Source organism: Varanus komodoensis, unplaced genomic scaffold (assembly GCF_004798865.1).
Source record: "Varanus komodoensis strain SLA01 unplaced genomic scaffold, ASM479886v1 scaffold101, whole genome shotgun sequence".
Lineage (NCBI taxonomy): Eukaryota > Metazoa > Chordata > Lepidosauria > Squamata > Varanidae > Varanus > Varanus komodoensis.
Window position 1 is genome coordinate 687,057 of NW_025335275.1, and position 16,760 is coordinate 703,816.

General features: G+C 45.7%; 1 protein-coding gene across 6 annotated transcripts in view; it reads left to right on the forward strand.

Moving 5' to 3' along the window:
* The window catches only part of CARM1 (coactivator associated arginine methyltransferase 1), a 127,496-nt gene that overhangs the window by 103,531 nt on the left and 7,205 nt on the right, over positions 1 to 16,760 (forward strand). For 3 of the 6 annotated variants that reach the window (XM_044419309.1, XM_044419306.1, XM_044419307.1), the window contains exon 13: positions 16,355 to 16,467. The exons of 1 other annotated variant lie outside the window; for it this stretch is intronic. In XM_044419309.1, the coding sequence (XP_044275244.1) occupies positions 16,355 to 16,467 (113 nt within the window). Of the gene's footprint in view, positions 1 to 5,619; positions 5,800 to 16,354; positions 16,468 to 16,760 lie in introns of all 6 variants that reach the window. 2 more of the 6 variants (XM_044419304.1, XM_044419305.1) reach the window with 1 other exon arrangement.

Below are 16,760 nucleotides of genomic sequence, written 5' to 3' on the forward strand. Positions count from 1 at the left end.
TCCCCTGCAAACTGGCCACCAACCTTGTGGCCAGTTTGCAGGGGATGGGGTATGAGGCGAGGCTGAGGGAACTGGGTCTCTTCAGCCTGGAGAAGAGGAGACTCAGAGGGGATATGTTGGCAACATACAGGTATGTGAGGGGGTGTCACATGAAGATGGGTAGAGACCTGTTCTCCCCTGCAGAAGAAGGCAGGACACACTCCAATGGAGCAAAGCTCAGGGAGCCAAAGTTCCATTTGGATGCCAGGAAGCACTTCCTGACAGTTAGGACCCCAAGGGTGTGGAATGGGCTTCCATGGGAGGGGGTTGAGGCCCCATCAGTGCGGGTGTTCAAGGATAGGCTGGACGTGCACATGGTGGACATGTCGTGAGCAGAGCCTGCTGGTGCCGGAGGTCAGACTAGATGGCCCGGGAGGCCCCTTCTGACTCGCTATGTTTCTATGCCATTGAAGGCAGCATTTCACATAAGTGTGAAATGCAGTACCAAACATCTGTTAACAGATAGCAATCTCTGCCTGCTCTGTCTCAGTGAGGAGCACCATGTCAACCAGTACCCTCACTGTATGGCTTTTACCAAACAAGCCAGGAAGCACTGCATAGACCACCTTCACATGGAAATCTGGAGCAAAGTGATTCAGGTAGTCGGTGTCCTCAAACTGCTGAAGCCTACTTGCCCTGCTTTAACTGAAGTTCCTTGCTCGCCTCAGCCTGCACCATCCTCAACAAATGCCCAGGCCTCAAGCCAGTTCCAGAGAGGTTCATGAATTTTGAGAAAGCCAAGAAACTGGCTACAAGGGTCAGGAGCCAAAATGGCAGCCCCCTCTGGTGCTAAATATAAAAAGCACCTTACGGGGCAACACTTGGGTCCTGACAAGGATGAGTCATGGACTGAACCTGCTTCACTAGTACCATTGGGACTGATACCAAAGCCAGTTTTGGTCTCTGTCTTGGAAAAAAATCTGGAACTCCACCTCCCCCATGAGCTCTGTCTTAGCTACCAGCTCTCCTCCTCACCAACCACTCCCTAATTCTCCCATGTAGCAACTCACCATCGAAGGATCCAAATGCCCAAGATAGCATTTCCAATCTCCACTCTCAGATTTGACTACCTACTCCATCCTTCCAGTGTGCTAGGCATCCTAGGGCCCATGGGACTACCTTCTATACCATGGCCCCTTTTGTGAGCTTTGGTGCAAGCTGACTATCCCTATCCAACTCGGGCACAATACCAATCTGATCTGTTTCACAGACTGCCAACTCCACCTCCTCACCCTCTTTATCCAGCTTCCTCGACCTTCAAACTCCATGGACTCCCCGAGTGCCTTACCTTGTTCATATCACACCATCAATTGGTCTTTTCTGCACCTGTACAATCCAGTCAGTCTTCTCTCAGGGATGGTGATGTCAAGGACTGTGCATTGGATATGGGCACAAATATGTCACCCTCTCCTTATGCAGCTGTTTTCTCCCAGGAACCACTGTCACCTTCACTTGACCTGGGTCACTTCTCCAAGCAGGTTCAGAGATTGGGAACACAGTTACAAATGGAAAGGGTGGCTGATCCTGTAATTGACACTATTCATGCCAAGGATTTGACCTTGGTGGCCAATCCCCTTTCTGTCCACTCTCCTCCAGACCATGCAGCAATCTTGGAAGGCCCTCTTGACAATTCTTGCAACATTGAGAAGACTCAACAGTATGTACAAGGTGCAGGACAAAGACATGGCCTTCCTTTTCCATCATCTCAAGCTGAAGGCCATTATTGTGGAGTCAGCTCAGGGGAAGTCATGTCAGGACCACTTAGGCCCAGTCAGCAGAGAGGGCCACAACCTGGATTCCTTGGGAAGGTGCATTTTCTCTTCTTCAGCTATGGGACTCCAGGTGGCCAATACTAGACCACCATGGCAAGGTACTAACTCTTCCTTTGCAAGAAGTTGGGTGCCCTCTGCAATCACTTGTTGGAGCAGCAAAACACCTTGCCAGGGTGATTCAGACTGAGGCAGTGAGTCTTTCAAGAATTCAGATCAACACCACTTGGCATCAAGTGGATTGTTGGGCCAAGGCCTTGACTGCTCAGAAGACATGCCTGGCTTTGTTCAGTCTTCCACAGGAGACCCACTCCCACATCAAGGACCTTCTCTTTGATGGGAGCAGTCTCTTCATCAAGAAGACCAATGAGCATATGGACAACATCCATAAGGCGAGGAAGATGGGCTTCTAGCAACCACTCCCTGTGTGATCCCATGATCGATATGGCATGCCTTCCACCTCTTTCCAAATCTGCCTGATCTGCCAAACCCAATGAAAGGATGGCGCCCTTAAATACCACAAAGCCCAGAAGCATACTGACCAGACCTGGAGACAGTGTTGACTGCACCCTGGGACAAGGCCCATTTTAACTTTTTTTTAACTTTTCAGATAATTTGTCTCTTCCTCCACGTCTGGGAATCAGTCACATTGGACAAATGGGTGCTGACCTGTGGAACCAGGGAATTGGATCGTATTGAGTACCCTTGCTGGGGTACCATTAGGATTATGTCTGCATTACCCATCCTGCTTGAGGAGATATGGTCCCTTCTCTCCAAGGAAGCCATTGAACCCATGGATGCCCCAACTTTATTATTAGATTATTTTATTTATTAGATTTGTACCCCAGCCTTTTCTTTTATAAAGAATTCAAAGAGACTTAATAATTTGCCTCTTTCTGCTCTCAATCTTATCCCCACAACAACCACCCTGTGAGGTAGGTTGGGCTGAGAGTTGTGACTGGCCCAAAGTCACCCAGTTAGCTCCATGGCCGAACAGGGACCAGAACCCAGATTGCCTGTATCCCAGATCTTAACCACTACACCACACCAGCTATCCAGTTGAATAATGGCTTTTTTCCCTAGATACTTTATGGTACCAAAGTGGGATGGAGAGCTACATCTGATTCTGAATCTCTGTGACCTGAACCTGTTCATCTCATCTAAAAGGTTTAAGATGGTGACATTGCAGATCATTTTAGCACTTCGCCAAAAATGAGACTGGTTTGCATCCATAAATCTCAAGGACACTTATTTCCATATCTCAGTAGAGCATTCCCACTGTCATTTTTTACATTTCCAGATTGGGAGAGAGTTGTACCAGTCTTTAGTTCTGCCCTTCATAAACTTTCCATGGCACAGAGGAACTTCACTAAGTGCATAATAGTCGTGTGTACTTACTTGCATCTACAGGGGATCCAGGTCTATCCATATCTAGCTGACTGGCTTCTCGTAGTGTCCACCAAGACTGATCTTGTCCACACATCCTGCCTTACACAATCTTGGAGTTTGTTTAAATGCTGAAAAATCTCTCCTTTCTCCACCCAGTTGATCCATTTCATTGGGGCACACTAGGCTCCCATCACAGCAGCAGTGTACCTCCCTGAGGCAAAATCCACAGTGACATCAAGATGTCCTCCACGTTTTGTCGATGGCAAATACCAACCATGCTTCAGATCTAGCCACTCCTTGGCCTCATGGCAGCCATTGCTACTGTAGTTCGCCTCACCAGACTTCAAATACATCCCCTGCAATCATCGTTTGACTATACGTACTATTTCATGAATGACTCACAACCACTGCATCTTCAAATTCCAAAGCCTGCACTGATGGATGTAATACAAGAACCTCCTAAAGAGAATTCTTTTCTCCAGAACTGTGACAACTGATGTCCCCTTGCTTGGTCGGGGAGCTCACTGTGGTGCACTGGCAACTCAAGGAACCTGGACCACCCCCAAAACCCTCAAGAAATGTTTGGTGGTGTTCCAAATGTCAGTTCCAAATGTGTTGGTGGTGTTCCAAATGTTCTTCACTGGCCCCCATATCCAGATCACCACAGACAATACCACAGTGGTCTTCTATATTATAAACAAGCCAGGTGGCACCTATTCTATTCCACTGACCCACTTGGCCATCTACATATGGGATTGGTGACTGCCATCCATGTTGCTGGGTCCAGGAACACATTTTTCAACACTCTGAGCAGGAGGGCTCTCAACAGTCACTAGTGGCAGCTGTACCCAATCACCCCCTAAAAGTTCTTTGACACCTGGGGGATACCATACATAGATCTGTTTGCCACTTGGGACAGTGCTGTGCACAGCAGCAGCAGCAGCAGCTTCTCTTGGGTAGAACAGGGCAGAGGCTCTCTGGGAGAAGCATTCCTGCTGAGTGGGACAGGGACCTTTTTCTATCTTCTGCTTCCTGCTGATGAAGGTGCTAGCAAAGGTTTGTTGGGATGCTACCAACTGCGTCCTTATGATGCTATGGTGGCCAAGGCCACCAGGGCTTGCTCACCTCCTGAGGATGCCAGCTCAGACCTATATCAAGCTTCCATTGCACCCAAGCCAAATCTCTCAGAGTCACGACAGTTTTCTCCAGCTGGACATCAGCACCCTTATGCCTCACAGCAGCTGAACTTCAGTTTAAACTTTTCTATAATAAAATCTTACACAGCTAAATAGAAAGCTTTTACCACTTTTGCATCCAGGGAAAATTTGGATTTCCCCCTCAGCCAGACAAGTTCTTCTATTTTTAAATACAGTTTTCCGAAGGGTACTAAAGACTATCTGCGTTTATTTTGTGGCAATCTCCTCCTTCCACAACCCTGTACATGGTTCACTGGTTTTCTCTTACCCTGCGAGGACTGGGAAACATCATCCTGCCCGTACAGTCTTTTGCACTGAACTGGAGCCTCTCTTTGGTTCTTCAGGCACTGATGAGAAAACCATTCAGACCTCTAGCAAGGGTCAGTCTTATATATCCTGTCATGGGTGGTGGCTTTCCTTGTTGTTATCACCTCTGCTCACTGGTCCAGTGATCTGTGCACTTTACAGGTGGATCCTCCATGCCTTGTCTTCCACAAAGTTAATGTGGTGCTGCGCCCCAACCCTTGCGTCCTTCCAAAGTGTCTCTCTTCATATGAGCCAGGACATTACTTTACCCACCTTTTCCCCTTCCCCATCCAATCTAATGGAATTGAAGCCATATACCCTGGAGATGCATAGAACACTGACATTCTACTGCTCCAGGACCAAATCTTTCAACCAATTACAGAGGCTTTTTATCTGCTTTGGGGGCAGTAAAAAGGACTTAAATCTCATCTGAGAGGCTTAAAACTTGGGTCAGACAAGCAATCTGTCCTATAAATACCAGCACCCACAGGGTGCATTCCACCAGGACAGTGGTGATGGCAACAGCAACTGCAACTTTGACAGCTCTCCATGCTGAGATCCCCCTACCTGACCTATGCAGTGCTGCTACCTGGTGAATTCCTTCAACCTTGATTAGGTGCTACAGGCTCAATGTCCATGCCAAATCTGACTGTGTCTTTTCGAGAACAGTCTTCTGTTCCATGGTAATAATATCTTCCCTCCATCCATATCAAGGTAAGCTTGCTAGTTGCTCATGTGTGCGATGCAGAGACCACAACGAAGAAAATCAGGTTGCTTACCTATAACTGATGCTCTTTGTGTGGTCAGTTGTGCACAACTCACCCACTGATTCCACTTGGTGTCATACTGTTATTTTTGTTACTATAGTGTTCTCTCTCAGTTTGCTTTTCCTTCTGACTAATATCTGTTGATTTTATCAGGATCAAGGTCAGTCCTGGAAGTGCTCCCTCAGTTCTGAGGCCATCCAGGTGGTCTCAAAGAAATGAGGAAGTGGACTGGAACTCCTCCCTTTTGTACTGGGATGAACAGGATGCTCCATGCAGGTGCAGACTCCATGTGTGTGAATACGCTGATGACCACTTAAAGAACGACAGTTTCAGGTAGCAACCTGACTTTTTTGTCAGGAAGGGAGAAAATGAGAGAGGATGGAGACAAAGGGATGCATATTGCTTCCAATTGCTTTTTATAATTTTCTGAGGTAGTTTCTTAATGAGAACCCCTGAGCATATAGGTGAACTATATCGTGAGCTACTGCTTACAGAAAAATGTGTGATCCTAAGAAGAGCCCTGAGAAGAATAGAAGAAGTTAAGGTCATAGGTTATTGAGTCCAGCATTGTGTTTCCACCAGAGCCAAGTAGTCCCTTGGCTATGTCACTGCTTGCCCTCTAAGCATCATCAATACGGTGTTGCAAATGGTCAGTGACCTGGGCCTCCAGATGGTGCAGCAGCTGGATGAAGAAGCTGACCCTGTCTTGACACCTTGAGCTTGGAGGCCTCAACACCACTGGTAATCCTGTTCCTCCCAACTCTTCTCAGGACAGTCGAGCAGTTCTGGAAGTAGAGAATTGGCTCCATCTACTGGGTGCTGCAAAAAGGCATGCCTTTTCTTCTCCAGCACCCCGGACCCAACTCTGTGATCATGGAATCAGCACAGGGGACTTCCCAGTGGGAGCACACTGCCCCCATCGATCAGGAGGTATGGCATCTCAACGATCTTGCCAGGTGTGTCTATGCAGCCTCCTCGCTGGGATTTAGAGCCTCAATTTACAAGGCAAGTAAGGCCTGCTGCCAGCTCTTCCTGTGGTAAAAGATGGTGGCTATGGCTGAATAACTCCCAGAACAACTCTGGAAGGCTATCTACCTTGTCCATTCTGAGGTGTTGAAGTTGGCCAAGCACCAAATTGAGGCCACCAGGCACCAGGCTCACAGCAACATGAAGGCCATGATGGGGACAGTGGCATCCATTGGCATGTCTGGCCTCTCATAGGAGACTCATATGCGCATTGAAGACCTTCTCTGCAACAGGCACTGAGGAGCGAATGGACTCCATACAAAAGGTGTGCTCCACAGCCCTGTGGATGGGCTTCCACCAATAGCCCACATAGTGTAAGTAGCCAGGGCCTCCACTTGCCACCCACAGACGACCTTACATTGACTGCCTCTTAAGGACACAGGAGGCATGACTTCCAGACCTGCCCTAAGTCACCAGGCCCTGGCGCTGATGGTCCCCCCGGTGGCCCCTATTCACCTGCCCCAACACCAGCTTTGATGGGCACCTTGCTTGCTTCTTCCCTGCATGGGATGCGATCACATCAGACTCATGATCTTGTCTATTGTGGAATGGGACTGTATGATGAAGTTTGATACCCTCCCGTCCCTCAGTACAGTCAACCACCTCCTCCCACCCAACATTGCCCTACTTTCTAAAGAGGCTATAGAGAGGGTCCACCATGACCATGCCGGGGGGTTCTACTCTACCTACTTCACAGTGCCAAAATGAGACAGGGGATCCTCTACCTCAGAAGAGTCAATAGGTTCATCACAGTCAGGAGGCTCAGAGTGATCTCCCTTCAAATCATCCTCCCCTTAACTGTGCCAGGGAGACTGATTTGCTTCCATTGATCTCAAAGGTGCCCATTTCCACATCACTATCAACTATACCTACAGACATTTCCTATGTTTTCAAATCAGAGAGGACACCTTCCAATTCTCCATTCTCTTGTTCAGTCTCTGTTCCATTCCTAGGGTCTTCACTATGTGCATGGTGGTGGTCTGCACCCACCTGTGGCTGCTGGGAGTCCAAGTCTTCCCATATCTCGACAACTGGCTCCTAATTGTTCCTTCTAAGGGAGAACTGTTGCGATGCGTACACAGCACCTGCTTACTCCTACAGAACCTGGTATTAAGTCTCAGTCATCGAAAATGTGTTCTCTCCCCCTCCCAGGCCATTCTGTTAATAGGGGCCTACCTGGACTCAGTGATTGCAAAAGCCCTCCTTCTGTAACCCAGAGCAGCAGCCATGTGTACTCTCACAATGGACATCAGAACACAGGACCACACCATGGCTCATGCGATCCAGAAGCTCCTGAGACTGATGGCCACTACTGTGGCTGTGGTCTGGTTCACCCAGCTTCGCTTGAAACTGCTGCACCTGTGGTTCACCCAAGCCTTCAGTGTGGAGGAAGACCCCTACAATGCCACCCTGAACCCTCCACACCCCGTCTGAGACAGCCTGCTCTGGTGGTTCCCCCTGCAAAACCTCACCATGGGAGCCAGCTTTCTCCCCACAGAACCTACAGTTATCCTCACAGATGCCTCCAACACAGGCTGGGAAACACATTGCAGCCATCTGCACACGCACAGGTTCTGGGACTGCCTTGAGGATCCACATCAACATCCTCAAGATGTTGACCATACTCAAAGCGCTGAATCTCCTTCCAGACCTCTTTCAAGGGTCACCAGGTACAGATTGCCATGGCAACACAATGGCGATATACTACCTCAACAAACACAGAGGAACACGGTTCATCCCATATGCCATGCAGACCATCACCATCTGGAGCTGGTGCATAGCCAGAGACATACCATCACAATGCCACATCCTGCGCAAACGCAACACACCAGCCAATGCCCTCTGCTGAGCCACCCTAGACATGCAGCTCGACAGGATAGTCCTTCAAGATCTCCGTGACAAGTTGGTCCTACCGGAGGTGAAGCTCTTCACCACAACACAGAACACCACAAACCCCCAGTTCTGCTCCCAGGGAGATGCCTGCCTTCTCAAATGGGACTGGACTCTATTCTATACCTTCCCATTTCTTCTGATCACCAAGGTGATTGCCAAGACCCAGGGAGATGGGACAGACTGCATTCTCATCACCTCATCGTGCCCAAGACAGTCAAGGCTCCCCTGTCTCCTCCAGCTCTCCTGGTGGATCCTCATCCACTTGTCGCTCCACAACCTCATGTCACAGGACCAGGGCCACATTCTCCACCTAGACATCAAGATGCTGAACTTCACCGACTGGAGAATCACCCTGTGACATGGGTCTCCTGGGTGTCTGTCATACTGGAAGTGGCCCTTAGACCATTCACCAGGAAATCCTACCTGGCCAAGTGAAATGCCCTTCTGACCTTTGCCCAGTGGGAAGGCCTCAACTCTCACCAGACACATCCATCAGATCCTCACGTTCCTTCAAGCCACCTCAGCAACACCCTTAACAACAACAACACATGTGTATCTAGTGGAACCCACTCATCAAGGGCAGGTTCTGCCCATCAAGGCAACCTCTGTCTTCACACACAACTGTGTGTGAAGGATTCCAGTGAAGGCTCATCCTTTCCCCTCAACCAGGATATCATCCTCCCCACCTTCTTCACTAACCCTTCCACCTCTATAGAGGCCACCCTCCACTTACTTGGCATTTGGAGGACCCTTGCCCTCTATTAGTCAAGAACTGAGCCGCTCTGCCACTTCCCCCAGGCTCTTCATATGCTATGACAGTCAGAAAAAAGGTGACCCCACTTCATCACAGAGAATATCCAAGTAAGTCTCCAGCATCATTGGCCTCACATAAGAGATGGTGGATCTCCACCTCACTTCATGCCTGCAGGCCTATTCCACTCACACTCATGATACATCCAGAGCCTTCCTGGTCGGAGTTCCTCTGCAGGACTTCTGCAAAGCCACCACATAGTCCACACCATCGACATCTGCAAGACACTACTGGTTTGACGTCTGTGTGAGGGAAGACTGCTTCTTTGGCAGAGCAGTAGTCTCCTCCGTCTTCAAGTGACAACAGCCTCCCTCCAGCCTACACAAGAGAAACTTGCTAGTTGCGCCTATGTGTGATGCACAGAGACCACGAAGAAGAAAGGCAGGTTGCTTACCTGCAACTGTTACTCTCCAAGTTGTCATCTGTGCATTCACAGAACCTGCTTTCTGGCCACACTGGTTGTTGTCCACCCAATACTGTTCTCCCTGTACCCTTGGATGCTTGGGGCTAGACCAGGTCAGCACCTCACCTTGCCTGTCTCTAAGTCTGGGGACTCATAGCTGTCTCCATAGGAACTGAGGTAATGGAGGAAAACCTGAGCCCCATACCTCCTAGGAACCAGAAGGGGAGGGGCTCCTACCCAGTCCAGCATGGTCAGCTCTTGAAGTTTTTCCCTATCTAGACATTGCACAGACACACAAAACCTGTATGTGTGAATGCACAGATGACTACTCTATGAATAAGTTACAGGAAAACAACCTGCCTTTCCTGTTACAACATAAGAAAAGCTTTGCTGGATTAGACCAAAGGTCCATCTAGTCCAGCAATTCTGTACATACATTGTTCATGGAATGGAGCGTTCATGGAAAGGAGCTTAGGGTATCATGTTCTGAAGAAAAAGCTATTTGGAAGGGCAGGGCACAAATGTTTAAATACATCACCCCCTGGCCAGTCTCCCAGTCAGTGATGGGTGGAGTCCTGGAAAGCCAGCATGCTTTCTTTTTGGGTATTGTGTTGGGGCAGAGCTAGAAATGAAAAATTCCTAGAAATGTTGATACCAAATTGAAAAAAGTGGTATTTATTCATCTGATCCATACACTAAACTAACCAAAAAAAGCTAAAGTACTTTGTTGCTTTAAGGTAACCTTCCCCCACTAGTGCCTTCCCCATTTTCAGCTTCAGCTCCAGCAGAGCCATTGGTCAGGAATGTTAGGCATCATAGTCCAGAATAATTAGACTCCAGAGGGCACTGGGGCTGGAGGGGTAGCTGCTATAGGGACATGAAACAGCCTTTATGTTCCTATAGTGATGTAACACATGACATTTGCTCATAAATGTGTAATTATATGTAAAATATTAGCAATAAGGAATAAATCTTTAATTTTGTTCAAATGAAATATACTTTAAAAATCAATATACAGACAAGGTAATTTTATGAGCAAAGCATGTTATACATATTTTAAATTCCTATTTTATGTCTGACTAAAGCATGGGCCCACAGGCCAGATCCAGCCCGCCATGCCCATTTATCCAGCCTGCCTCAGAGGGTTTGGACTCGCTGCATGTGCGCAGCGAGGCGCCGGCTTGCTCACACGGAGATCATTTTGGACTCGCTCGGAGAAAACGATCTCTGCGTGAGCAAGCTGGCGCTTTGCCACGCGCACCCCACCGCCGCCCTCTCACTGGCCTGCGCCAGCACCGCCTTGGCAGCCTGCGCCCACTGCTGGCTCTTGGCCCCCTGTTGAAAAAGTTTGAGGACCCCTGGACTAAAGGGTCAAATAGGTCTGGAAACATCTGTATAATCCTAAAAGGTAGAAAAAGGAGGAAGAAATAAGGTAGAGAAGACTGGTACATAACATCTTGTTTGTAAGGGTGTTTTGGGAAATCCCTCAATCTGTTCCTGTTTGTGAGGTGGCACTTAGGGAATACTGATTTGAAGGAAAATCTACTGAAATACTTTAATGTTTTATTGTATTAGTTTAAGCATATTTAAGAGACAAATTTGCTGGGAGACAAATTCTGCCAATCATGGCCCCTCCCACAGATTCCTGACATGCATTGCGGACAACTTTCTCCAGCAGAAAGTAGAGAAAGGTACGAGAGGACTAACGGGTGGCCTGGTGGACAAGATAACAACCATGGGAACTCTGGGGGAAAGTGACCATGCAATACTTGAATTCTCAATTATAAAGAAGACAAAGGATAACTGGAGCCACACACATCCTGGACTTCAAGAAAGCCAACTTCAATGAACTCAAAGTGCCACGGCAACACACTCTTAAGGGAAAAGGAGTCCAGGAGGGGTGGGAAATCTTGAAAAAGAAGATTCCAGAAGCACAACTACAAATAATTTCATCAAGAAAAAAGTGTAGAAGATAGCAGAGAAGCCCACATGGCTTCACAAAAAGTGAAGTAACTGCCTGAAAGAAAAAAAAGAACAGGAAGTGAAAGCAGGGCCAGGCCAGGAAGGAAGAATATAAACAAATAGCCAGGAATTGCAGGGATGGCATCAGGAGGAAATGAACTGAGAATAGCAAGGGATGCTAAGGACAACAAGAAAGCCTTCTTCAGATGCATCCAGTACAAAAGACATGAGAAAGAGAAGGGTGTCCAGATACTTAAAGTGGATGGCAGAGTGATAACAGACGACAAAGAAAAGGCATAGGCGCTCAATTCCTATATCACTTCAGTCTCCTCCCACAAGGAAATCTGCAATCAAGAGGAAGTACAAGCTAGAAGTGAGAGATGGCAGCCCAAGACTGATGGTCAAGGAATACCTAGGTGGAATGAACACATTCAGATCTCCAGGGCCCGATGAACCTCCATCCCAAAGTAATAAAAGAGTTAGCAGAGGAACTCTCAGAACCACTGGCTATTATCTTAGAAATCTTGGAAATGAGGAGACGTGCCAGACAACTGGAGAAGGGCTAATGTTGTCCCTATCTTCAAAAAGGAGAAAAAAGATGAACCTGAGAACTACAGACCAGTTAGTCTTAATATCAATCCCTGGAAAAAATCTGGAGCAAATTATTAAAAGAAAATGCAGTGATTAATAGAAGCCAGCATGGATTTATCAAAAATAAATCCTGTCAGACTAATTTAATCTCATTTTTTGACTGGGTAACTTCCCAAATGGACAGAGTGAACACTATACATAATCTACCTACTTTAGCAAAGATTTCAACATAGTGCCGCAACAGAATGAGTTTCAATAAGGACAAGTGTCAAGTTGTCCACCTAGGAAAAAGAAACCAAATGCATCGATACAGGATGGGGAATATGTGCCTCTACAGTACTGAAAAAGAGAAAGATCTGCAGTGCATCTGCCAAAAGGGCACGTGCTATTTTGGGATGCATTAACAGAAATATTACTTTGAGATCATGTGAAGTAGTAGTTCCCCTATGCTCCTCACTAGTCAGACCTCACCTGGAATACTGTGTCCTGTTTTGGGCACCAAGATTTAAGAAAGATGGATAAAAATCAGAAAGGGTCTAGTGGAGAGGACAGCAAGAATGATCCAGGGTTTGGAAAGACTGAGAGAACTGGGCATGTTTAGCCTTGAGAAGAGAAGACTGAGGGAGGACATGATATCCCTGTGTAAGTACCTCAAAGGCTGTCACAAAGAGGAAGGTCAAGATCATGCACATAGTAGGCATGTCATGGACACAGCCAGCTGGAGCCAGGGGTCAGACTAGATGGCCCAGGCGGTCCCTTCTGACTCACTATGTACCTAAGTTTCTATCTCTTCTTGCTGATACTGGAGTGCAGGACACAGAATAATCAATTCAAGCTACGACAACCCAGATTCAGGCTAGATATCAGGAAAAGCTTCCTCACTGTCAAAGCAATACAACAGTGGAACCAGCTACCTAGAGAGGTGGTGAGCTCTCCCACACTAGAGACATTCAAAAAGAAACTGGGCAGCCATCTGAGAAGGATGGGGTAAATTGGTGTCCTGCAACAGCAGGGGGTTGGACTTGATGGCCTTCATGGCCCTTCTAACTCTACTGTTGTATGAGTCTAAGAACCTTTAAGCAATCTTATCCTATTATTTGAAAAGTTACATTCACTTCTGTAAATTATTTCCATTAAAGAACATTTTGTTTTTTGTTCAGTTTGAAAGGTTTTCTGTAGTGATATTTTTCTTCCCAAGCCTATGCAGTAGAAACCTCACTACTGAGTTTCTTTTAGGTATAGAGGGTTTATTCTGTGGTAACATTTTTAAAAATCACATAGCTGAGGAAGCATTTCCAAATGGAAACTTTGAATTGAGAATTATTAACTGTGATGGTGAGGTCCATAAACCCAAGCCTCAAAATTAAATTAAGAGAGGTAGGTGGGATTACCCATATGCCGTTCCATTGCCCCTGGTGACAGTGACAGGATAATAATTTTTTCCCACATGTGGGCTTTACATTAGAACAGCCTTAATTGCTTGGTACAGCATCTAACCAGGATAAGCCCAGAAATACAAGACTCTGTAGAACAAATCAAAAGAATGCTCTTTCTTCCATATTATGATATGCTCACATTTTCAGGAAATTGAGCATGATTTGGAGCATCATTAAATGTCTGTCAAGAAAAGATACATTAGAGTAATAATTTTAATAAATTATTAAATAACTGCTGGGAATGTTTACAGAGTAGATTAAAATAACTTTTTCTCCCTCAGCTCCATTATTTCCAGATAGTTTGCATTTCTACTCTTTCTATAAAAGTATTCATAAATACTTTAATACTGTGCCTAAACTGTGTGTAAAATCATGTACAGGGAGGGACTTCTTAGTGTACTTTTGGAGCAGTTGACTTATGCAGGGTTTTTGGAAGAAGCTGCAGTTAAGACAAAGGGGAAAACAAGCAAGGCTCCGTACACCACATTTGGGAGAAGCAAACACAACATTTGTATGGTGAACAAGATACCATTGTAATGATGAGGATAGAAGTTAAAATAGCATTTGGGTATGACTACTTTGAAAATGGAATTTGGGATTTCTATGAACTTTAACTGCTGTCAGTTTAAAAACAGAGGCTAAAGCATGAAATGATATGTCCCCAGTTCATTTTCTTCTTCCACAAGTAGTACAAAATTTTGCAGTTCCCCAAAGAGCAAGTTGCAAAGTGAAATAAATTATACAAGTTATATGTACGTAGATGATTTTATAAAGCCTTTTTAACAGCAAGTTTTAAAATGCAACATTCACTGAAGTGGTTTGCTTTAAAACTAAACTATCAATTGGTGCCCCAATAAACATGCTGATCTGGCAGATGGCTGCTGAGAAGTATCCTTCTCAGCTGTGGAAATTCATAAGATTCCTTCTGAACCAGAGCTGGCTGGGAAGAGCAAGACAATGTGGATGTGGGAGCTAGGCTTGACTCTTCCTCACTGGAGTCTTCATCTCTTCTGGTCAATCATTGTGCTGCCCGGAGATTATGAAAGTTGTAGCTCAAAACATCTGAAGAGCTGAGAATACTGTGATAAGAGAATGTTGACTTCTGTGTTGTCAGCAGTTTGCCCTAAAAGACTGAAATATCTTCCCTCTGGTTTCCAGATAAATAGAGTGTGAAATGCTTGCCCTAATAGATAGATAGTGGAAGGGCAACATGTGAGTGAGTTCCTAGAATTGCAGCTGGCTTTTTATAAAGTTCTGTAATAGTGCCGCCTGAGTGGATGTAGGGACCACTGTTGACATCTGGGTTTGTTATCTTGTTCAGGTAGCTTAGTTGTCTTGGTTAGGTAGCCATCAACACTGCTGAATTAGGGAGCTGGCTGCAAGTGAGACAAGCCTACTTGCTTCTGCCTCTCTGGGGCTTTAGAAATATAATCCAGGACGGGCAATGAACCACGGTTAACAAGTGATATATTGTCTCTTTCTCTTCTGGGCTGCCTGTAGTAGGTTAGTCCTGGCCCTGTCAGTTTTCATTACTGAAATCCATGTGTACTTCTTCCATGACTGTAGCTTCAACTTTTAAAAAAGTATTTTTCATTGTGCATTACAAAACATAAGCCCATTTTTTGCCAAAAGGCTACTTTTTCAAAAATGGAAAGTTTCATTAAATCTTCCACCTGAGATATTATGGCAGGTGGCCATTTATCTTCCCAACAGTGTAATTTTAGTATTTCAGCTGTCAAAACGGTGTGGACAATCCATTTATGTTGATGTTGGATTAACTTCTAAGAGATGAGTAGGTGATTCAAATAGACATGTATATCCTTACATATTTAAAAAAATTCCACTACAAGATTGACTCAAATTATTACCTCCTCCCAGAAGGAAGCTGCCATTGGGTGTTGCTAAACATATGCAGAAAAGAAGCATTAACAGCATTACATCTCCAACAACTGTCCAATTTAAGCCCTTCTCAGAAAGATGCTGTCGCATCTAGTATACTCAAAATATAATTTTTTGCTGAATTAAATGTAACGTAAGATCTGATACCCCATCCAGAATAGATGACAATGTAGCACTGCATTGATGACGTAAAATTGGGTACTTCAGGTCATTATTCCATTCTTGTGTGGACCCTGTGTATCATATTTATTCACTGGCAATAAATATTTATACACAAGAATTGTAGGCTGATGTAGCTGTTCAACCTCAGTCAGAACTTCCAGTAACACAAGTGGCTCCAAACTTGTAAAAACATCAAGACCAAACCTAGATTCTAACAAATCTTTCAGCTGCATGCAGCTGTGGCCGACAATTCATATTTAGCATACAGACCAGAAAATGGAAAGAATTATCATCAGCAAGGTGATCCGAAGTAAAACAGCCTGTCCATCCAAATCTTCCATTTTTTTTCTTGTCAGTCTTTGAATCTGGATTTCTCTTTATATGGTGTTTGATCTTAAAACACATTTGAACTTTGCATAGAAGTGTCACATACTATATGGCTTCTTCACCTCACAATTTTACAGGGTTTTTTCTTTGTATTCCTATACTTGTAATCTACTCCATTTATCAGAAGTGAGCTCTATTCTACAAAAGCTTCAGTCACAATAAATCTTTTAGCCATAAGACACTCTTGTGTCAGCTTTTTAGGGTGTTTAAAAATTAGCCCTGTCCAGAATGTGGATCAGTTCAGGCTATACTGCTTAGCGTATTGATTTTGAGGCTGTTGTTTGAGTGTGTGTGTGTGTGTGTGTGTCTGCCTTGCAGGTACACAGGGACAACTCCTTCACCCCCACCAGGCTCACACTACACATCTCCTTCAGAGAATATGTGGAACACAGGTGGCGCCTACAACATGAGCACAGGAATGGCTGTTGCTGGTATCGTACCATCTTGTCTTTCACTCCTGGGCTGCACGGATGGGCTACCCCCTTCCTGGTCACTTTGGGGCCTGTGATTTGAATGGTCAGGAGATCAGCCAGGAATCCTGAGGGCACAAGATTCAAGCTCTTACCAAGCAGCAGTGGTCTTTCCTCCTCATGTTGATTGGGGCACTGAGGCTGAGGAGCCCCTGTTGCTGACAGTGCTTGCGGGTGTCTGCATTTTACTGTCATCTCTCTGTCATGTTTTTCCATATTGGAATACAATTTGGGTACCTCATGTCTCTTGATTG